Source organism: Antechinus flavipes, chromosome 3 (assembly GCF_016432865.1).
Source record: "Antechinus flavipes isolate AdamAnt ecotype Samford, QLD, Australia chromosome 3, AdamAnt_v2, whole genome shotgun sequence".
Classification (NCBI taxonomy): domain Eukaryota; kingdom Metazoa; phylum Chordata; class Mammalia; order Dasyuromorphia; family Dasyuridae; genus Antechinus; species Antechinus flavipes.
In genome coordinates, this window is record NC_067400.1 from 64869274 (window position 1) to 64889509 (window position 20236).

Below are 20236 nucleotides of genomic sequence, written 5' to 3' on the forward strand. Positions count from 1 at the left end.
AATGGCCCTTTGCAGAGGCCTGGGTGGGTTAATTGAATTAAGTCCTTCTGTGCCCTCAGGGCCCCTGGAGGGGCTGATTGAATTAAGTTCTGAGGTGGAGCTAAGTATGGAGGAGATAGAGATAACAATTGGTCCCATTAATTCTTACTCAGCATTCTTGGGGCCCCTGTAAGCTATAGTTCAGCATATAAGGCCTCCTCTGGATTAACAAATTCTTTACTATTAGCATACAAATCTAGTTTTTGGCACACCCAGTCTTCAAGGGAGCCATACTTAGGCCAAATGGTGCCTCCACCAATATTGCTATTACAAAACAACAATACCTTATCAACTTTTTCCGGGTTTTTTCCTTTATATTTTGTCAGTTTGTTCCAATTACTTAATTTATCTCCCAAGGGACTATCTACTGGTATTTTCTGATCATTTTTCTCATTTCTCTCCCCAAGGGCTGGCTGGGACTGGGCCACACCCATTGAATTTGGATGGATTCTAAATTCCAAAATGCCCAAACATGTCAATTGTAGCCAATTGACCTCAGTCACCCAAGAAGACCTGTCCTATCCTGTCCAGAGCCCTCCTCCAGAGTCTGTAACGTGACTCAAGGGACTCACAGGAGACTTACCTCTCAGTTGCTGCACAGCAAATTGCTTGACTGATCTGTCCTTCCACCAAGCCGGTCAGATTTTTTACCGCGGAGTTTCTCCCTTAGCTTTGCTCTGAGTTTCTCCACTTCAGGCCCACTTTACCTTGGGGAGCAAGGAGAAGCCCCGGGACACTGGCAGGCTGCCTATGAGCAGGGCAGGGCGCCACCCCCTTAGCCCCAAGAGTTCATCTACTCACCAAGTCATGTGATCCCAGATGAGCCCCCAAAACTGTGTGGCTCAGAATGGTGAGGGGTCACCATTAATAAAAAAAAGCTGGAGAGATCTCAAGGAGCAAAACAAAAGTATTGTAAGTTCTGGCAGGAGATTGGGTGTCCCTCCCCTCGAGCAGGCAATTGAAGGGAGGAGGCACCTTTCAAGACAGGTTTGACACTTAAATCCCTAAAGCAAACACCCCTCCCTCCACTGACCCTCATCCTCTTTGGCTGAGGGTCTCACATTCTAAACTCAGGAACTACCCAAGAAATTGAACTTGGCCAATATAGTTGCATATAGTTGCCCATTGTTGATTGAAATAGGGCAAAAATGATATCATGGGAGTATAGCAGGAAGGGGACTTAAGTATGCCCTTGAATCAATTGTTGAAGACCTTCAGGCCTACTCCAACTCTGAAGCAGATGAAGCCTTACTCGATTTTCACAACTATCCTGCGAGATCTCACCTCATCACATTCATCGTTAACTTTGTTAACCCTAAAGAACTAGTTATTAGATGAGGTAATTTTTGCTATTTATTTGTTTATGTATTCATTCATTGATTTAATTGGGCAGGGATCTTGGGTTTGAATTGCTTGGCACTGGAGCCTTTCCTGATCTACTTAGCAGCACTTTTTGCTTAGTATTTTTCCCGCCTTGAGGCAATTGGGGTTAAGTGACTTGCCCAGGGTCACACAGCTAGGAAATGTTAAGTGTCTGAGACCAGATTTGAACTCTTCACTTCAGGCCTGGTGCTCTATCCACTGTGCCAACTAGCTGCCCTCTTTGTTTAGTATTTAATGAAGATTTCTGAAATAATAGAGCTGGATGGGAAATGTCCAAATGTTGAAGGGATTTTTAATTGGGCTGGAGAAGTTGTGTGGTGGGGAGAACTGAGTTTAAGAAGTTGTGGGTTTGTAATCTGAATTATTTCCAGTAGTTTTTTAGTTGAATCTCTAGGATTCTCTAAGTATACCATCATATCTGCAAAGAGTGATAATTTGGTTTCCTCATTATCTACTCTAATTCCTTTAATCTTTTTCTTTTATTGCCAAAGCCAGCATTTCTAATACAATAGTATTATGTATTAATGAATAGTAATAGTGATAGTGGGCAACCTGGTTTCACCCCTGATCTTACTGGGGATGATTCTAGTTTATCCTCATTACATATGATGCTTGCTGATGGTTTTAAATAGATGCTACTGATTATTTTAAGGAAAGCACCATTTATTCCTGTGTTCTCTAGTGGTTTTACTAGGAATGGGTGTTGGTTTGGGTCTGTAATCCAAAAGAATGTGTGCACCACTGGATAACTTGAGGGACTGTCCCTACAGGCAGATCTGAAGTCTATGGTGGGGGAGAACCCGCAGCAAGTGACAGCTTTGGGACTGGAGACTGGGAGGACAAGAAGGTCCGACACCGCTTCATCCAGAAGGTAAGAAAGGAGACAGGGAGTAGACATTTCTGCTTAGTCCTTATGGGCCTGGAGAATCAGGGTTTCCATAGGCCCGAGGGAAGAGCGCCTTATTCCTACTGGTTTGCATCAGCTACCACCTGGGAGCATGTAATTCAAGCCTCACCAAGATTCCTGTTCCTTCTTCCCAAGGCATTGCCCAGCGTTTCTGTGTGGTCCTTGGGACATCTAGAAATTTTTTGGTCTTTCCTGACACGTTTTTAGTCTTTTCTATAGCATGTTCTTCAGGATAAAAACTATGTTCTAGGAAAGATCTTCCATTCCTTGGAGAGAGGGAATAATCATCTCCTTCTGTGTTTCAGGTTTACGCCATCATCTCATTACAGTTGCTCATCACTGTGGCCATCATTGCTATTTTCACTTTTTCGTGAGTGTCTGAGGCTTCTTTTCTTACTTTCCTCCCCCCATTCTCAAATTTTGGGGATCCTGGACTTGAGTAAGCCCTTTATTGGGGAGAGAGACAGATTCCTTTACTGAGGAGGGAGGCAGAATTTGAGAATGACCGAGCATTGGGGACTTGGTGAAGAAGCCATGGGGGAAGTGGTTGCCTCTGGCACATTGCACAGACACAGCTGGGCTGACTTTTCTCCTGGTTTTTCTTTCCCCTTCCCTCATCACTCAGGGATCCTGTTCGCAGCTTTGTGAGGAGGAATGTGGCTGTCTACTATGCTTCCTAGTGAGTATGCCTTCTTTCCTAGACTTAATCAGAAAAGTGAAGGGAAGGAAATCCATGGGACAAGATAGCATGACTTCCACTCTCAGTCTAGGGTGTGTCCCCTTGTGACATTTTCTTATCCATCTCCGTCACCTGGCTTAGCCATGGGTGCTCTTACAAAGTTGTGGTTGCTCTTTAGTTCTGTGGCAGATGGGAGTATGGGACCACTCTGTCTTTAAGAAAGAGCTGATGTAGTAGTCGGTGAACAGTCCTGTAGGCACATCTCATTGTGCCAGCCCTTCTTCTCCCACCCCTATGACAGAGGTTTTTAATATTTTCCACATGTCGGTCTCATTCCTCGGGCCACTGTCTTCCCACATTTTTCAAACAGCTTCCTGCATCTCAGCCCCGTGGGACTAGTGAGGGCTAACCCCTTATGTGGGAGTGGGCTGGAGGGGGATTAGACTGGAGGGAAAAACAGACGGCTATTCTTTTTCTTGTAGCGCTGTCTTCCTGGCCACATACCTGACCCTTGTCTGCTGCCAGGGACCCAGGTGAGTCCTGAGGATGCGGGGAAAGTGTAATATGTGTGGTGATGGGAGTGGTGGGGGGGAGATGGAGGAAGATAAGGGTAGCAGAGAGTAGGATCTCTAGAGTAAAAGGGTAGAGGCTGGTGAACAGATAATCAGGTACCAAAAATGAACATTGACCTGAGGCTTATCCCCCATGGACTATGGGAAACGTGCTTTTGTTGGGAAAACTCCTCCTTGATTCCTGACCCCCTTTTCCTTTTATATTCCAGACGCCGCTTCCCATGGAACATCATCTTGTTGACCATCTTTGTGAGTCTAGAGGAATGGAGTGGGATGGAAAGGGGGTGCTGGGAGGATTGGGCAAGGAGATGAAGGGGAAAGGTTGACTTCTGGGCAGTGTCCAGTGAGAGAGGCTCTTTGAAGAGGATCTCTTGTATTTGACACTGCCCTTCTTGTCTATTTTTTCTTTCTTTTTTTTAATGTAAAAAAATTTTTTTCATTGGCTAGCTTTTTAAAAACTTTTTTTTATTGAACACAAAATAAGAAAAAACAGAATAGAAAAAGGAAAACAGAAAAGGAAAATAAACAAATAAAACAAGACGTTGTCATGTGCCTAGCAGAACATCAGGGAGGATTCAAAACGTGTAACAAATTTCCATTTCAAGAAAGCATATATCATAATAGAAGAAATTATATTCATGATTTTCTTTGCTTCCTTGTAGGTTGTTTTTCTGCTGCACAATTTATTACTTTTGTTGTAGTTTTTCTGTATATATCATATTTCCTATCCTGTTAACTCTTCTACTTTAATTCTGCTCCTAAACTTGCTTTGCTATTATTTAACCTCTCCCTACCCATGGACTTCCTTTTTCTTCTTCTCCCTATCCTTTCCTTCCCTCTTTATTCCATTCCCATTAATCCACATCCTTTATCCCACTCCAATAATTTAAACATTCCTCTGTACTCCGCCTTATCCTATGCTACTTCCTTCCCTCCTTATTTTTTAGATTTTGAAGGGAGCTACACCCTTCTTGATATGTATGTGTGTATATGTATATATACATACATACGTATATATACACACACACACACATAGAGTTCCCTATTTAATCCATTCCTGATGTGAATAGGCTTTCAGAACTATAAGCCTTCCTCTCCCCATTAACGTCTCTTTATTAGTTCTTCTTCTGAATCCCATTCCTGTAATTACACTTTTTATCTTTTGCTAGACAGTTTTGCTTTTTAGAATCAAATCATACTCAACTCTGTTCCAATCTTTCTTTTGAACTACCCAATTTTAATTTTATCAATGTTAATTATATGGTATACATTTTCATGCACGATTGGTATGTTAAATTTAAATTTTCTATTAAGTTCAGGTTTGGTTGAAACAAAGTCCTGAAAATCTACAAGGTTTGTAGATTTCTACATTCTACAATGAATGTCCATTTTTTTCATTTAATATTATGGATAATTTTGTTGGATATAATATTTCTGACTGCAGATCTAGATCTTTTGATTGCATTGACTATCTTTTCTTATCTTAGCTGATGATTAGTTGTAGAGGTCATTTTCCTATCCATATCTCATGTTTTAGATATCTTATTTTCCTTTTGATCTTTCTTTTAGACCCTAGCGATGAGCTTCATGACTGGCTGCATAGCCAGGTATGTATATTTGAGCAATATCCCCAACCCATTACCCTTGGGAGGTGTATAGTTTGGGGTGGGGAGTGGGGTGTTAGGATTTCTGTTCCAAAATAGGCCTCAGACATGGGTGAAGTACAGTAAAGACCGGCCTGTTTGTTGTGAAATTCAGATGTTATAATCTGGAAGTTTATACAGCTGATATATTGATTGCCTTCTCCCTGGCTGGGGGAGGAACTGGAGGGAGAGAATTCAGAACTCAAAAAAAAAAAAAAATGTTAAAAATAATTTATTTTTTAAAATCTGGAAATTTTATTGAGGTATCTCCCTACTAAGGATCATGGCTCCTAAGTCACTCCTAGGTTGCAAATAATAGGCTCTGGGTTCTCTCTCACTCTTTCCCTTGAATAGGGAGGATAACATCTCCATTTTTCTGCTGAATCTTCTCTTTTTCACATTGGCCTGATGGACTGGGAATGATTTACGTGGATGGATCAATCTTTCAACCAGTCATCTCTCTCTCTCTCTCCCCACAGTATGTATAGCACGAAAGCAGTCCTCTTGGCCATGATTATCACTGCCATCGTCACCATTGCCGTCACCATATTCTGCTTCCAGACCAAGGTGAGGGCGTTCAAGCCTCAGGCTGCAAGATGCACCTTACTTCAGCACATTCAGTCCATTCTCCCAAGCCTCAGAGGTTGGGAGACAGTTAAGGGCTGGGATACAAGGGGATCCTGTTTCTGTCTTAAGATCTGCAGACCCAACCTATTAGCTTCAATAAGCTTTTCTCCATGAAAATGGTCCCCCTTCCCTATAATTTACTGACATTTCTGGTGCAGATATGAAGGCTGAGGTAACATTCCTGTGAATTCCTGACCGGCCCCCTTTTTCTCCTTCCTTTGGCAGGTGGACTTCACATCTTGTGCCGGACTCTTCTGTGTGCTTGGAATTGTGTTGACCGTGACTGGCATTATCACTGCTATTGTGCTGGCTTTCAAATATGTGAGTGGATAATCTTCCCTTTCTTAGAGCTGAGGATTTCTGGGCTCCAGAACGGACCTTAGGCATGGGGGGGGAAAGTACCGTAAGGACTTGCCTATTTGTTGTGAATTTCAGATGTTATAATCTAGATTTGTATAATTGATATATATATATATCTATATAGTCTCCTACATAGGTTGGGGAGGAACTGGAGGAAGAGAATTCAGAACTCACACTATTTTAAAATAAGAATATTAAAAATAATCCTTTTTAAAAAATCTGTAAGTTTTAGTTAAGCATCCCTCCACCCAAGCCTTCATCATTGATCATAAGTTTTTTTTCCCTTCATTGATCATACTTTTTTTTCCTTTTGATCATACTTTTTAAAAGATATAGTTAGTGGTTTATTTCTTTGGATTTAAGACAGTATCTTTTTTTCTTTAAAAAAATTTTTTTTGATACCATCTTGTTTTAAAAAAATAACAAAGGGAAATTAAACTTATCAGTAATGCTGTAGTGGGAAATAATTTGGATGAAGGGGAAGTCTAAGAGGGAGACTGCTTTTTGGTTCCTTCCTGAGGTAGAGGGACACTCCCATCTGGGGAGACCCCCGTTTGGGGGGAAATAAAAGGCAGTAGTCCCTCCCTCCTCAGCCAGCACCTTGGCCTGGATAACTTCAGCCACCGATTTCCCTTCTAAAAGGACAGCTGAAATTCCTGTAATTTGGTAACCTAAGAGCCAAATCTATCATTAAAGCTGGCGTAAGTGGATTATATCCCGGGACGGATTCTAGGTTCTCATTTTTACTGTCCTTCATTAGCCTCAGTGATCCTGGACGCTGGGAAGTCTAGCTTTAATGTGGAGATCGCAGCTCCTGGATCTCGAGCTCTCTGTCCTACTGCATAAAATGTAGGAAACACCTCCTCAAAGACACGAAGCCAGCCTGCTCCCCCTCGTCCGGCGGTCTGGTGCCGGGCTCTCCGGGCCCCTAACTCTCACCCTTTGCTCCCACAGATATACTGGCTCCACATGCTGTATGCGGCGCTCGGGGCTATTGCTTTTACTCTGGTGAGTGGCCCTCCATCTCTGCCCCGCCCGAGGGCCCGGTCACAGCCCCCTGCTCCCCTCTCAGTGCCTCGGTTCCCCACTCCAAGAACACATCTCCTGTGTCTCAGCCCCCTTCGGACACCCCCTGCCTCATTACTCTGGAGTCATTTCCCATCGCCTCTCCTATTTTCCTCACAGATGTACAGCTCCTTCCAGGAAAAGGCTCTTTGTTTTTATCTATCTCCTGAGCCTGGTTCTGTGCCTGGCACGTAGAGGACACTGAGTGACTGGGGGAAGGAGCTCCCTATCCTTGAGGGGCGGGGGCCATGGGGAGAGACAAGGGGGTCCTCACTACTGCTCTCCTCCCTGCAGTTTTTGGCCTATGACACACAGCTGGTCTTGGGAAACAGGAAGCACACCATCAGCCCAGAGGAATACATCACCGGTGCCCTGCAAATCTACACGGACATCGTCTACATCTTCACCTTCGTGCTGCAGCTTCTGGGGGATCACAACTAAGGGGCCCCCCTTCCTCCCCAGCTCCTTTCCTTTCTCTTTCTGGGCTGGCCCGGCATTGCCACGCCCCCTTTCTCTCTGTAACTCCCCCAGGAAAGGTTTCACTTTGGCTGGTGAGATCTGGGGGAGCGGTCTTGACTGGAGCTCGTCTGTGGGAGGGACCCGCTGCACAGGGGAAGTCAGAGAGTGACTTCTTACTCGTCCAAGGCTGGATCCAGGATTTCTTCTGTCATGACTGCCCTTGTCGGGGATCTGTGATGAGGACATTTTGTCTCGGTATCTAAAGAGAAACGAGATGCGCGGATGATTGTGAGGACGGTGATGAGCCGTCTCTTCGGGGGATTCCCTACTTAGCTGCTGCCTCTAACACCCTTCCTCCTCAGCATCCTCTCCAGTCTCTGCTCTCTGTCTTGCACAAAGCTCCAAATCCTGTCTTTTCAGTCCTTCCCTTTCCCCTCACCCTTTTGTACAGACGTGACCCAGTGATGTGTATATATGGTTTATTGGGGTCAGGCACAATATATGCCAGTGCCCAGCCCTTGCCCTGACCTCTGCCCACAGCCAGAGGGCAAACCTCCGTCTTCACCCATCTCCATCTGGCTCTTTCCCACCATCCCCAGCCTGGACTTGTTCCAGATGGGTGACTGGCCAATGGCAGTGGGGTGAGTCTCTCTGATTTTCCTTTCTGGCCTTCTAGACTTGCAGCAATGTATAGGAATAGGCCGATAGGAGAGGTGGGCCATCCCCCCCCCCCCCCACTTTTGTATCTCATTGGGGTTCCTGAAGTGGGGCCAGCAGGGATACAGAGCTGGGATTGGAAGATGCTTTGCAGTCCATTCTCTGGGCTTCATGTCTCTGCTGCTACTTAACCCAGTTTTTACCCAGAGCATCCCAGAATTTTTGCCTTAGGCCTCTTCTCACAAAATTTTAACCTAAAAAAAGACTCTTCCAGGGTCAGCCCTCTGTTGCACAGATAAAAGAACTGAGGTCCAGAGGTAAAACGGTTTGCCCCAGGTCTCACAAGAGTGGCAGAGCTACCACTAGAACCTGGGTGTTTTTCATCCCAACCTTCAGTCCTGGGGTGCTTGTTGGCATACGGCCCCCCCCTTGCTATTCCCCTCATCAGGACCTCCCTTCCCTGCTCTAGGAGCAGGAAACTACAGGCTAAGCTTTTAACACCAAGTGCCTTATGAAAGAGGCAGGGACTCAAGGAACAGTGTTCTTGACTTAGGCCCAGCTCAAGGGTCAAAAAAGGGCTTCTGTATCCAACCTTTCTGGAGTTTTGAGCACTACACAGAGTTATAATGGGAAATATAATAAAATACTATGTTAGAAACTACGGTCTGCTTCTGGCTTTCTTTGGGAGGGGAAAGGGAGCTGCCTCTCCAGATTACAGCCAGCTTGGTCACTTTGGTCCTTCCCTCCATCCTCTACCCAGCTGCCTAACTGAGGATCCTAAAGAGCACATCTGACCTGGTCAGCCCCTTACTCAGAACTCGGGTTCTCTGTTATTCGGTCTCAGTGCTGTGTGCCTCTGTGATCAGATACTGCAGCGGCTCACCATTTCCGGCGCATTTTACAGATGAGGAAACTAGCAAACATGGTAACGTGACTTGCCCAGGGCCACACACACAGCTTCCGGAGTCCGGGCCCTGCTCTCATTGCTTTTAGGATAACTGCACTTCAAGCCCCCCATTTCCTTTCCAGCCTTATTTTATTCACACGAGAGAACGAGTAGCTTCTTTGTCCTCTCACTCTGTGCTCTAGGATGGGCCCCAGGACAGCAGGATGAGGATTGGGAGGGACCTGGAGGTGGGGGGCAGGGAGAGGGTGCAGGCGCTTCCTCCTGAGCCCTGCTCATTTGTAACGGGGAATGGCTCAGAGAGGTCTTGGCTTGTCCAAGATTACACAGCTGGTGAGGAACCAGTCAGGACCGGAGCAGTTATTCTGGCTCCTAATGCTTCCATTGTGAGGGATGTGAAACTGCTGAGAAAAATGCTTTATTAGGTATGGTGTAGAAAGGGTGACGGATGAACAATTCTGTTCCAGACCGTGCTTCTTGGGACTCGTGTGCCTCAGTTTCCCCATCTGCAGAATTAAGGGCCACCTCTACACTGGAGGCTCTAAAAGGCCCCATTCCCTAGGGAAGCCAAGCGGCGCGTTTCCAAGGCCTTTGTCCCCGAGGGAGCTCGGGGACCCTGGTCTCCCCGGCTCTGGCCGGGCGCCTCCAGCCCCGCTCTCCCTCCTTCCCCCACACGCCAGGCTCGGGGCTCCTTTCTCAGGGCAAATAGTGAGACTTTATTGGCCGCCTTGGCCCCTCCGGGGCGCCGGACGCCCCTAGGCTCCGCCGGCTCCTCAGTTTGCAGTCCAGGTTGGAGGTCCAGGCCCCATCTCAGGACTGCACCCCGGCCCTGGCGGGGGGCGGCAACGCCTCGGGGGACGAGGACTTGAACCGCTGCCTCTCGTAGTCTCCTTGGTTAGCGGTCCGCATGTTCTGCAGGGCCTTCATCTGCTTCAGGCGGTTTTTGTCCACTTCTCGCTTAGTGAAGAGGAAGAGGAGGATCCCACAGGGAAAGCCGATGGCCCTAGGAGCGGGAGGGAGGGCCTTCAGTGGGGGGGGCCGCCCGACTCAGCCCCCTCCCCCAGGACCAGAGGGCCAAGCGGGCGCCAAGGCCTCATGGACACACCGGGGGCACCCCCGGACGGGCCGGGCCGGAGCTGACCTCGCCCACCTGGGCGCTTGCCACAGGGATTCTGCTTAAGGCCGAGGACACAGATTTCTGACTGGGAAAATAAATCATTTAACGACGTCTGGAAAAGTGCTTTCTTTCTCGCGTTCTCGCGGGCTGGGCCCGAGGGCAACCCCCGCTGCGCAGGACTCACCACGCCAGCCCCACGGCCTTCATAGGGTTCTTGGCCTTCTTCTTGGGGATGTATTCCACGCCCGGAGGCCACGGGCCGGGCGCGGGCTCAGGCTTGGACTGCGGGGGGCCCAGGCGCTGCTGGAGCCGCGCCCCGCCGGCACAGGCTCCCTGGAGAAACCCTGCGGAGGAGGGACCCTGAGACACCGGAGCCAGGCTGCGGGCCCGACGGGGCCGGCGTGAGGCCCTCGCTGGGCCCAGGAACCTGGGCCAAGGAGCTGGAGACACTTCCAGGAAGGGAAGCAAATGGTCAGGGCGTGCTGCGGGGCGGGGACCGAGAAGGGAACTCGGAGACGGGGGCACGGCTGCTGCTAATGCGGGCACCTGGAGGCGGGAGCACGGCTACCCTGACCGTGGAATCCTGGGGGAACGAGGGGAGAGCGCTCGGGGACAGGGGCACGGCTGGAATAAACCTTGGACACCCCTAAACCCCGGTCTTAGGAGAGAAGGACGCCGAGAGGAGACCGGAGCGCTCGGGGACAGGGGCATGGCTGGAATGGTTCCTGGATAAGCGCTTAGTCCCCACCCCGTGAGTCTGAAGGACAGCCAAGTGAGAAGGGAAGGGGACCGATAGCTTAGCTAGGGATGGGGAAGAAGGTCTCTGGCCTCTGGGACCCGCCTCTTACCCCTGTACCCTAGGACACCCCTCAGCCGCGGCTTCTTCAGCGCAGCCACAACGGTCGCCGCCATGTTCCGGGTCCCCAAGCTCCGCCCCACTGCCTGCTGGGAGTTGTAGTTTAGATTCGAGCGCGGCGATGGAGCGGACTACGCGGGATTCTCGCCCTCTGCTCCGCCCAGTCAAGGGAAGGAAAGACTACATCTCTCAGAATCCCGCGCGGCAACCTCGTGGAAAACTATCCTTCCCACAAGCTCTCGCGGTATGCAAGCGAAGTTGTTGCCGTGCGGGGGCGGAGCTAGCTCTCGAACCCTTCCATCCTGCCCTTTCACCCCCGCGCTGTCGGCCAACCGCTCCTCTTGATTGGCTGCTCGTCGGCCGGGCCCCTTTGCTATTGGCGGGGCCAGCGTCTTTTCGCGTCAAAGCACCGCCTCCTGCCCCATCTCGGCCGGGCCGTGGAAGGTGTCGTCGCGCGCCCGTGGCTCCTGAGGCGACTGGGCCCCGGCTGCTAGACCGGCTTCCTTGAGCCTCATGGAGCCCGATCCCGATCCCGGGCCCGAGGACGGGGCGGCCTCCCCGGAGTCCCTGCACTTCCATGGCGACGAGGAGATCATCGAGGTGGTGGAGCTGGGTTCCGGCCCTCCCGACCCGGGTGAGAGCGGGCCCCGTGGCGGCGGAGCGGCAGGGACCTGACCTTTGACCCTTGACCTCACCCTGGCTCGCAACTTCTTTATCCTAACCTGATGTGATGACCTATATGACCCCCATCCCGGGGACATCCGACCCCCTTTCCCCCCACGTTTTCACTCCATTTCATTTGCATCTCTCGAGGTCGCGACTTTTAACCTCATACCTGATGACCTTTGAACTTTAGCCTCTTTTCTGTGTCCCTTGAACATTCCACCTCTTCTAACTCTAGTCCTCCTTAGCACTTCCTACCTTTATCATCGTTTTATGCATTTCTCCCCCAAACCGACCCTGCTAACCCCGCCCACCTCCCCTGAGCCCCCCGGCCATCCCGGGGAAGGAGGCAGGTGGGTGGTCTCAGCGCTCTTGTCCCCAAAGCAGATGACCTAGCCCAGGAGATGGACGAGGTGGACTTCGAGGAAGATGAGGAGCAAGAAGGGGAGGGGGCCGACGAGGCTTGGGGGGACGAGGTGGACGAGGGTGTGGTCGGCGGCATGGAGAGCCCTGATGACAGCGAGGTCACTTTTGCCCATCACTCAGGTAGCGCCTGGTCCCCTGCGGCGCCCTGGCCTGGGGATTCCCCCTCCCCGTGGCTGGGTCCCCGCTGAAGGGGATCCTGGGGCTCAGGACCTGGGGGGGGTCAGGTTGGGGGGACCCCCCCCCGTGGCTCAGGACCCTGGTGGGGGGGTCAGGTTGGGGGGAACCCCCCCTTGTGGCTCAGGACCTGGGGAGGTCAGGTTGGGGGGAACCCCCCTCCCCCGTGGCTCAGGGTCTCTGCTAAAGGGGACCCCCCTCCCCCATGGCTCAGGACCTGGGTGGGGGGGTCGGGTTTGGAGGACCCCCCCCGTGGCTCAGGTCCCTGGTGGGGGGGTCAGGTTTGGGGGACCCCCCCGTGACTCAGGACCCTGGTGGGGGAGTCGGGTTTGGGGGACCCCTCCCTCGTGGCTCAGGACCCTGGTGGGGGGTCAGGTTGGGGGGACCCCCCTCCCCCGTGGCTCAGGGTCTCTGCTGCGGGGGCGTTTGGGGGGCTCCTCCGCACTCCTGGGGTGTCTGTCTCTCGGAGCAGCCTCTGTGTTTTGTGTGAGCCTGGACCCCAAGACTAACACGCTGGCGGTGACGGGGGGCGAGGACGACAAGGCCTTTGTGTGGCGGCTCAGCGACGGGGAGCTGCTCCTGGAGTGTCCCGGTGAGGGGCTGGGGGGTCGGAGCCGGGACGGGGGCCCCTCCCTCGGGTTCTCTGCTGCCTGACGGCCCCCCGGGGCAGGGCTGGGTCTGCGGCCCCGGTTACCAGCTTCCGTCCCCCCCCAGGCCACAAGGACTCGGTGACCTGCGCGGGCTTCAGCCACGACTCTGCCCTGGTGGCCACCGGGGACATGAGCGGCCTCCTCAAAGTGTGGCAGGTGGACACCAAGGAGGAGGTTTGGTCCTTTGAAGTGGGGGACCTGGAGGTGAGACGCGGGGGGCTTCGATCTGGGCTCTGGCAGGGTGAAGCCGGGAATGAGGGGGGTGGGGGATGAGCGCCCCCGGGCCCCCCTGGCTAACTGCTCTCCCTCCTTCGGGCCCCAGTGGATGGAATGGCACCCTCGGGCGCCCGTGCTCCTGGCGGGCACAGCCGACGGGAACACCTGGATGTGGAAGGTCCCCAGCGGTGACTGCAAGACCTTCCAGGGCCCCAACTGCCCCGCCACCTGCGGCCGCGTCCTCCCTGATGGTGAGAGCCCTCGTTCCGCGGTCGGGGGTTGGGCCGGGTCAGGAAGAAGGGGGCGCCCCCCGCCCCCCGGGCAGCTGTTTGTCAGGGCTCTGGAGAGCAGCCCCTCTGAGGCCCTCGAGCCTTCCGGGGCCTGAGACCCGGCCTAAGTCCCGGCGTGGCCGCCCGTGTGTGAGCCTCCTCCCCGTCTGGCTGGGGCCGGGCAGGCGCCTGCCTTCTCCCCCGACCCCCTCCCGCGGGGCCCTCGTCCGGCCCGCGCCCACGCGCTCTCTCTCTCCGGGGCCCAGGGAGGAAGGCCGTGGTCGGTTACGAGGATGGCACTGTCCGCGTCTGGGACCTGAAGCAGGGCAGCCCCGTCCACGTGCTCAAAGGTAGGGCCTGCGAGGGCCGGGGGTGGGCCGGGGTGGGGCTGGGGCCGGCCTCATCGCCCTCCCCTCTGCCTCAGGAGCTGAAGGTCACCAGGGCCCCCTGACGTGTGTGGCCACCAACCTGGACGGGAGCCTGATCCTCACCGGCTCTGTGGACTGCCAGGCCAAGCTGGTCAATGCGGCCACCGGCAAGGTGAGTGGGGCGGGCTCGCGCCCACCGCCCCCGGGCCGGACCCCCGCGCGGACTCGGGGACCCTCGGGTGCCGGAGCCGGGAGGGCCCAGCCCGCGGACGCCTGCCTCTGACCGGCCCTGGCGCCCTCTCCCCAGGTGGTGGGCGTCTTCAGACCGGACGCTGTGGGCCCGCAGCCCAACCCCGGGGAGGACGAAGAAAGCGAATCCAACTCGGTGGAATCCCTGGGCTTTTGCAATGTGTGAGTGGGCCGGGCTGGAAGCTTCTCGGACTGAGGGGGGCACTGGCGGCAGACATGGGGGGGCGGGGGGCGCCCCGGGGCTGTGCCGCCTGACCCTGCTCCCCTCCCAGGATGCCGCTGGCCGCCGTTGGCTACTTGGATGGGACCTTGGCCATCTATGACCTGTCGACGCAGAGCCTGAGACACCGGTGCCAGCACCAGGTAGGGCGGCCGGGGCCGGGTGGGTCACGCTTAGCGGCAGCCCCTCCCCCCTCCTGTCTTTGGCCCTCGCTCTTCCCCCGGGGGGGGCAGGGCGGGGGGCAGGGCGGGGTGTCTCAGGGCCCGCCTCTCTCCCACAGTCGGGCATCGTGCAGCTGCTCTGGGAGGAGGGGGCGGCCGTGGTGTACACCTGCAGCCTCGACGGAGCCGTCCGGCTCTGGGACGCGCGCACGGGCCGCCTGCTCAGCGACTACCGGGGCCACACGGCTGAGATCCTTGACTTTGCCCTCAGCAAGTGAGTGCGCGGGGGGAGGAGGAGGAAGGGACCCCTGCGGGGGTGGGGTCCTCGGTCGGTAACTGCTGTTCATTAAGCACCTGCTACGTCCGTGCCTGGGCTGGGCTGAGCACAGAGACAGGAGCTCATGGTCCCAAGGGGATGGCAGCGTGTGACCAGGGTGCCCACGGGCTGGGGGGGGGGGCCACAGGGAAGGTCGCGGTACTCGGGGGCCCCAGAGGCCAGCCCTGCGGGGGAGCCGGGGAGCTCTCCAGGGGGCGGAGAGGAAGAGGGAGAAGGGGGGGCAGAAGCCAGGCCGCCGCAGCCCCAGCCCTCCCTCACTGCTCCCTGGGGCTCTCTCTGCAGAGACGCCTCCCTGGTGGTGACCACGTCTGGAGACCACAAAGCCAAAGTGTTCTGCGTCCAGAGACCCGACCGTTAGTGCTCCTGCCGTCCCTGCTCTGGGCTCTCGTTTTATAGGGAGAAGGGAGATGGCGGGGGGCTGGCCCCCCCCACCCAGGGGCTGCCAGGGAGGCTGCCGCCCCCCGCCTTTCTCCACGTTGACACTGCCCTCCTCTCCCTCGTGTTGACCTTCCAGAGGGAAGTTTAGCTCTGCTGTTCTCACCTTTCACCTGTGGTGTTTTGGGGCTCCATTTCACTTGGGGGTTGTGGGAGATGGGGAGCAGCTCCTGAGAAGCTTTTTCCTCCTCCCCTCCCTTCCCCTCCCCTCCAGGCTTTCTAGGACCTTGAGATGCGGGGGCTGGGGGGTGAAGGAAGGGGCTTATGATTATAGAGGTTTTAAAAAATGTAAATAAACTATGATTCCCAGAGTCCTGGTGTACGGGAAGTTGAGGGGGAGGGAGGGGCGACAGCGAGGGATGGGCAGGGGTGGGACTGACGCCCTCTTTCCCTGCCTCGGCCACTGGGAGCAGCACCGGACCCCCTTCTGAGGGATGATCTCTCCTGTTGCCATGAGAGGCTTCCCCTGGACCACCGTGGGCTGGGACAGATGCACTTGTCCAGGCAACTGCAGGCTGGGAGTCAGATGTGGGGGTCAGCAGGGAAATGGCCCTTGGGGGCCCTGTGGCGGAGCTCGGGGGTGCCCCTGCCTCCCCGTTCAGGCACTGGCCCTGCACGGGCTGCCACCCTGGCCTGGGGCCCTGCCGGGCTCTGGGGCGGCCAGCCGTTCTCCGGAGCGCTCCCCAGGACCTCAGTGCCGCCGCCCTCCAAGGGGCTGTGTACCTCCGGTCCCCAAGCCCCATGGCCACAGGGACAAGGGCAGCACTGGCGCTGCCCAGAGAGTTGAGTGCCAGGAGGGTGCCGGGCCCCAGGGGAGGCCGATGCTCGAATGCCAGCACTGAGAGGAGCAGGGCAGCGACGTAGGGGCCCCAGCACAGCCCGAACAGGAGCGTGGCACCCGCCCGTGCCCGCGCCTGGCGCCAGGCCAGCTTCCGGGCCAGCCGCGAAGGGGCGCCGCGGCACACCGCCCTCTCCAGCCGGCAGATGTCCCGGAGCTGGTGCCGGGCAGCGGCCAGCACCCGGGCGGAGAGGAGAGCGGCGGCCGCCACAGAGGGCAGCAGGAGGCCGTAAACCTCCAGGTAGAGGTAAGGGGCGGGGAAGATGGCCTGCGATGTGCAGTTGGCACCGGGTGCCCAGTGATTCCAGCCCAGCGCGGGCAGGCTGGCAAAGAGCAGCGGGGCCACCCAGGTTGCCAGCAGGGCCCAGCGGGTTCCTCGGGGCGGGCGGAGGGGCCTCAGGACGGCCAGGTAGCGTTCGCCGTGCACCAGGAGGAGGTTGGCGAGCAGAGAGAGGAAGGAGAAGTTGGGGGCCAGGTGGAGGAGCAGGCAGGGCCAGTAGCCGTGCCCCCTCCGAGCCCACAGCAGCGGCAGCGTGGGCAGCGTCCAGAGACCCGACCGTTAGTGCTCCTGCCGTCCCTGCTCTGGGCTCTCGTTTTATAGGGAGAAGGGAGATGGCGGGGGGCTGGCCCCCCCCACCCAGGGGCTGCCAGGGAGGCTGCCGCCCCCCGCCTTTCTCCACGTTGACACTGCCCTCCTCTCCCTCGTGTTGACCTTCCAGAGGGAAGTTTAGCTCTGCTGTTCTCACCTTTCACCTGTGGTGTTTTGGGGCTCCATTTCACTTGGGGGTTGTGGGAGATGGGGAGCAGCTCCTGAGAAGCTTTTTCCTCCTCCCCTCCCTTCCCCTCCCCTCCAGGCTTTCTAGGACCTTGAGATGCGGGGGCTGGGGGGTGAAGGAAGGGGCTTATGATTATAGAGGTTTTAAAAAATGTAAATAAACTATGATTCCCAGAGTCCTGGTGTACGGGAAGTTGAGGGGGAGGGAGGGGCGACAGCGAGGGATGGGCAGGGGTGGGACTGACGCCCTCTTTCCCTGCCTCGCCCACTGGGAGCAGCACCGGACCCCCTTCTGAGGGATGATCTCTCCTGTTGCCATGAGAGGCTTCCCCTGGACCACCGTGGGCTGGGACAGATGCACTTGTCCAGGCAACTGCAGGCTGGGAGTCAGATGTGGGGGTCAGCAGGGAAATGGCCCTTGGGGGCCCTGTGGCGGAGCTCGGGGGTGCCCCTGCCTCCCCGTTCAGGCACTGGCCCTGCACGGGCTGCCACCCTGGCCTGGGGCCCTGCCGGGCTCTGGGGCGGCCAGCCGTTCTCCGGAGCGCTCCCCAGGACCTCAGTGCCGCCGCCCTCCAAGGGGCTGTGTACCTCCGGTCCCCAAGCCCCATGGCCACAGGGACAAGGGCAGCACTGGCGCTGCCCAGAGAGTTGAGTGCCAGGAGGGTGCCGGGCCCCAGGGGGGGCCGATGCTCGAATGCCAGCACTGAGAGGAGCAGGGCAGCGACGTAGGGGCCCCAGCACAGCCCGAACAGGAGCGTGGCACCCGCCCGTGCCCGCGCCTGGCGCCAGGCCAGCTTCCGGGCCAGCCGCGAAGGGGCGCCGCGGCACACCGCCCTCTCCAGCCGGCAGATGTCCCGGAGCTGGTGCCGGGCAGCGGCCAGCACCCGGGCGGAGAGGAGAGCGGCGGCCGCCACAGAGGGCAGCAGGAGGCCGTAAACCTCCAGGTAGAGGTAAGGGGCGGGGAAGATGGCCTGCGATGTGCAGTTGGCACCGGGTGCCCAGTGATTCCAGCCCAGCGCGGGCAGGCTGGCAAAGAGCAGCGGGGCCACCCAGGTTGCCAGCAGGGCCCAGCAGGTTCCTCGGGGCGGGCGGAGGGGCCTCAGGACGGCCAGGTAGCGTTCGCCGTGCACCAGGAGGAGGTTGGCGAGCAGAGAGAGGAAGGAGAAGTTGGGGGCCAGGTGGAGGAGCAGGCAGGGCCAGTAGCCGTGCCCCCTCCGAGCCCACAGCAGCGGCAGCGTGGGCAGCGCCAGCCCCGTGAGCAGTCCGGCCATCAGCAGGCTTAGGAAGAAGCAGCCGGCAGGAGGCCTCCGGAGGCGGCGGTCCCGGGCGATTCCCACCGCCAGCAGCACGTTGGCGGCCACGATGAGGCCGGCCAGGGCCAGGGAGAGCCAGAGCCCCGCCTGGGGCAGCGGGCCCTCCCTTGTGCTGTTAGATGCCATGGTGGCGCCCAGGGCCTCTGGGGCAGCGGCTCCGATCCCTGGGGAAGGGGGAGGGAGGGACCGCAGGTCAGGCCGGGCACTGCGGGAGGCTGGGCCCGGAGCCCGAACCGCTGTGGGTGCTAACCCCCTGCCCATCACGGTCACGCTGAGCCCGGGCCGGGCGGCACTGCCCCGGATCCTCCCCACACTCCCCGGGCGTCACAGATCATTGAGCAGCCTCCGGGTCGGACTTCCAGCCCATAAACCCGGCTCCGCTAGCAACAGCAACGCCCGGGGCAGTCCCTGGGCACGCGGGGCCGGGGGCCCGGGGAGGGGCGGCAGCGCGGGGTTCCTGGAGGGTGGCGGGGGAGAGGCGGCCCCGGGCCGGCAGGTGCAGGGGGGGGCTCTGGGACTTAGTTCTGCATGGACGCCTCCCTCCGGCCATCTCCGGGGCGTCCTTCCGAGGCCCTGGGAGAGCGGGGACCTTGCCATCCCAGCCCTGCCCGCGGGCTCCCAGCTTCTGTCAATAGGACGGCAACCGTGTTGCTGGGAACAGAGTCAATAAAACTAGACTTTCTAGACTCATTTCCTTTTAAAAAGGGTCCCCTCCCTTCTCCCCGACTTCTCCCCCGTCTCCCTGCAGGTCTGCCTCACGTTCACAGTTCGGGGCCCCCGCCTTTCCCTCGTGTCAGGGAGAGCCCGAGCTCCGGGGACGGCCTTGTGCCCTTCCCCGTCCCTGCCCGCTCGGCCACCCGGCCGTTTCTCCCGTGCCCCCATTGCACCCTGGCCCCACACTTCCCCCGGCGGGGTTCCCCAAAGCAGGGCCCGATGTCCCGTTAGGGTACGCCGCCCTCCACCCCAGGGAAGGGGGGAAAGCCCCCAGCCCCGCGCTTTCCTCTAAAGTCAGCCCCAGCGCCCTCCCTTCACCCCCATCCTCGCCCAGGCGCCCGAAGGGCGGAGAAGAGTCCGAACCGCGGCGCACAGAGAAGGGGAACGAGCGCGGAACGGGGATTCGAACTCTGTTCTTGTGACTCCCCCCGTAAGGGGCTGCCAGCATCAGACAGCAAGGGCTCCACAGGCAGCGCAGCTGGGCTCTGCTCGGGGCGGGGGCCCGCGGGGGCCTGGGGAAGGGGCGGCTACTTACCGGCCCCAGCAGAGGGGAGCTGCCGGGGCTCCATCTGGCCGCGGGACCTTAAGGAGGACTAACCGCTGCCTGCGGCCGCGCTGCCTCCGGGCCCCCACACGGAGGGAGGGAGGCAGGGAAAGGCCCGCCCTTACGAGGCGGGCTGGGGGGTGGGCGCGGGAGAGGAGCTGGCATCTGGCTCCCCCCCGCCCCGGGGCTGAGGGTGAGGGAGCAGCTGCCCCGAGAACCTGCCCGGAGGTGAGCATCCTGCCCTCCATCTCTGCTCAGGGGCTCCCCCTCTCCCAGCCCGGCCGGGAGGAGGGAGGCCTTAAACAGACTTCTTTAATTCCAGTTAGGCAAAGATCGCGGCTTAGCGTAACTCCCACCCCCTCTGCCCCCAACTTGTATCTCTTTATTTCAGCATCTTAATCCAAAAGAGTGAGGGAGGGGAGACCTTTTTGGAACGGGGACTCCTGACTGTCTCCCAATCCCGTACCAAACGATATTCAGAGCCCGATTCTACCACCCGCCAGTTCCTATTTTGACTTCTCAAACATACGATTGCATTTATTAAGTGTTTACTAAATTCCTCTGGGAATACAAATAATAAAAATATTAAAAAATGATAAAAATATATAAAAGCAAG

The 20236-nt window shown here is 56.7% G+C and overlaps 4 protein-coding genes across 5 annotated transcripts in view; 2 read left to right on the forward strand and 2 right to left on the reverse strand.

Moving 5' to 3' along the window:
• The window catches only part of TMBIM1 (transmembrane BAX inhibitor motif containing 1), a 47478-nt gene extending 38429 nt beyond the window's left edge, over positions 1–9049 (forward strand). For both annotated transcript variants that reach the window (XM_051983567.1, XM_051983566.1), the window contains exons 3-12: positions 2193–2293; positions 2635–2699; positions 2955–3008; positions 3491–3541; positions 3790–3829; positions 5150–5187; positions 5703–5790; positions 6076–6171; positions 7165–7218; positions 7570–9049. In XM_051983567.1, the coding sequence (XP_051839527.1) occupies positions 2193–2293; positions 2635–2699; positions 2955–3008; positions 3491–3541; positions 3790–3829; positions 5150–5187; positions 5703–5790; positions 6076–6171; positions 7165–7218; positions 7570–7716 (734 nt within the window). In that variant the 3' untranslated portion in view covers positions 7717–9049. The remainder of the gene's footprint in view (positions 1–2192; positions 2294–2634; positions 2700–2954; positions 3009–3490; positions 3542–3789; positions 3830–5149; positions 5188–5702; positions 5791–6075; positions 6172–7164; positions 7219–7569) is intronic.
• A 648-nt stretch (positions 9050–9697) lies between these two features.
• LOC127553113 (probable hydrolase PNKD) lies at positions 9698–11442 on the reverse strand. The gene is made up of 3 exons (XM_051983568.1): positions 11261–11442; positions 10597–10756; positions 9698–10298 (listed from the first exon to the last, which is right to left on the reverse strand). Exons 1-3 carry the CDS (start codon positions 11322–11324, stop codon positions 10106–10108), a joined length of 417 nt encoding a protein of 138 aa, XP_051839528.1. The 5' UTR covers positions 11325–11442; the 3' UTR covers positions 9698–10105.
• A 252-nt stretch (positions 11443–11694) lies between these two features.
• On the forward strand, positions 11695–15457 carry AAMP (angio associated migratory cell protein). Its single transcript, XM_051983562.1, has 11 exons — positions 11695–11902; positions 12319–12477; positions 13004–13123; positions 13246–13385; positions 13504–13648; positions 13933–14016; positions 14091–14206; positions 14342–14445; positions 14556–14646; positions 14784–14938; positions 15284–15457. The coding sequence occupies exons 1-11, from the start codon at positions 11782–11784 to the stop codon at positions 15357–15359; spliced, it is 1311 nt and encodes a 436-aa protein (XP_051839522.1). The 5' UTR covers positions 11695–11781; the 3' UTR covers positions 15360–15457.
• Positions 15458–15655: 198 nt separating this feature from the next.
• Positions 15656–18638, reverse strand: GPBAR1 (G protein-coupled bile acid receptor 1). The gene is made up of 3 exons (XM_051990509.1): positions 16769–18638; positions 15788–16649; positions 15656–15677 (listed from the first exon to the last, which is right to left on the reverse strand). Exons 1-3 carry the CDS (start codon positions 18621–18623, stop codon positions 15656–15658), a joined length of 2739 nt encoding a protein of 912 aa, XP_051846469.1. The 5' UTR covers positions 18624–18638.
• Between the last annotated feature and the right edge of the window lie 1598 nt (positions 18639–20236).

Excerpts from the sequence above, each read along its gene's own strand:
- LOC127553113 (XM_051983568.1), bottom strand. The coding sequence starts at position 11,324 with ATGGCGGCGACCGTTGTGGCTGCGCTGAAGAAGCCGCGGCTGAGGGGT. Across the intron at positions 10,757-11,260 it reads GGGTGTCCTAGGGTACAGGG|GGTTTCTCCAGGGAGCCTGT; the intron begins GTAAGAGGCGGG and ends CCTCCTCCGCAG. Across the intron at positions 10,299-10,596 it reads AAGGCCGTGGGGCTGGCGTG|GGCCATCGGCTTTCCCTGTG; the intron begins GTGAGTCCTGCG and ends TCCCGCTCCTAG.
- AAMP (XM_051983562.1), top strand. The coding sequence starts at position 11,782 with ATGGAGCCCGATCCCGATCCCGGGCCCGAGGACGGGGCGGCCTCCCCG. Across the intron at positions 13,124-13,245 it reads GCTGCTCCTGGAGTGTCCCG|GCCACAAGGACTCGGTGACC; the intron begins GTGAGGGGCTGG and ends GTCCCCCCCCAG. Across the intron at positions 14,647-14,783 it reads GACACCGGTGCCAGCACCAG|TCGGGCATCGTGCAGCTGCT; the intron begins GTAGGGCGGCCG and ends TCTCTCCCACAG.
- GPBAR1 (XM_051990509.1), bottom strand. The coding sequence starts at position 18,623 with ATGGGCAGGGGGTTAGCACCCACAGCGGTTCGGGCTCCGGGCCCAGCC. Across the intron at positions 16,650-16,768 it reads CGGAGGGGGCACGGCTACTG|GAACCCGCTGGGCCCTGCTG; the intron begins GCCCTGCCTGCT and ends GCCCGCCCCGAG. Across the intron at positions 15,678-15,787 it reads ACCCCTGCCCATCCCTCGCT|CCCCCGCATCTCAAGGTCCT; the intron begins GTCGCCCCTCCC and ends TTCACCCCCCAG.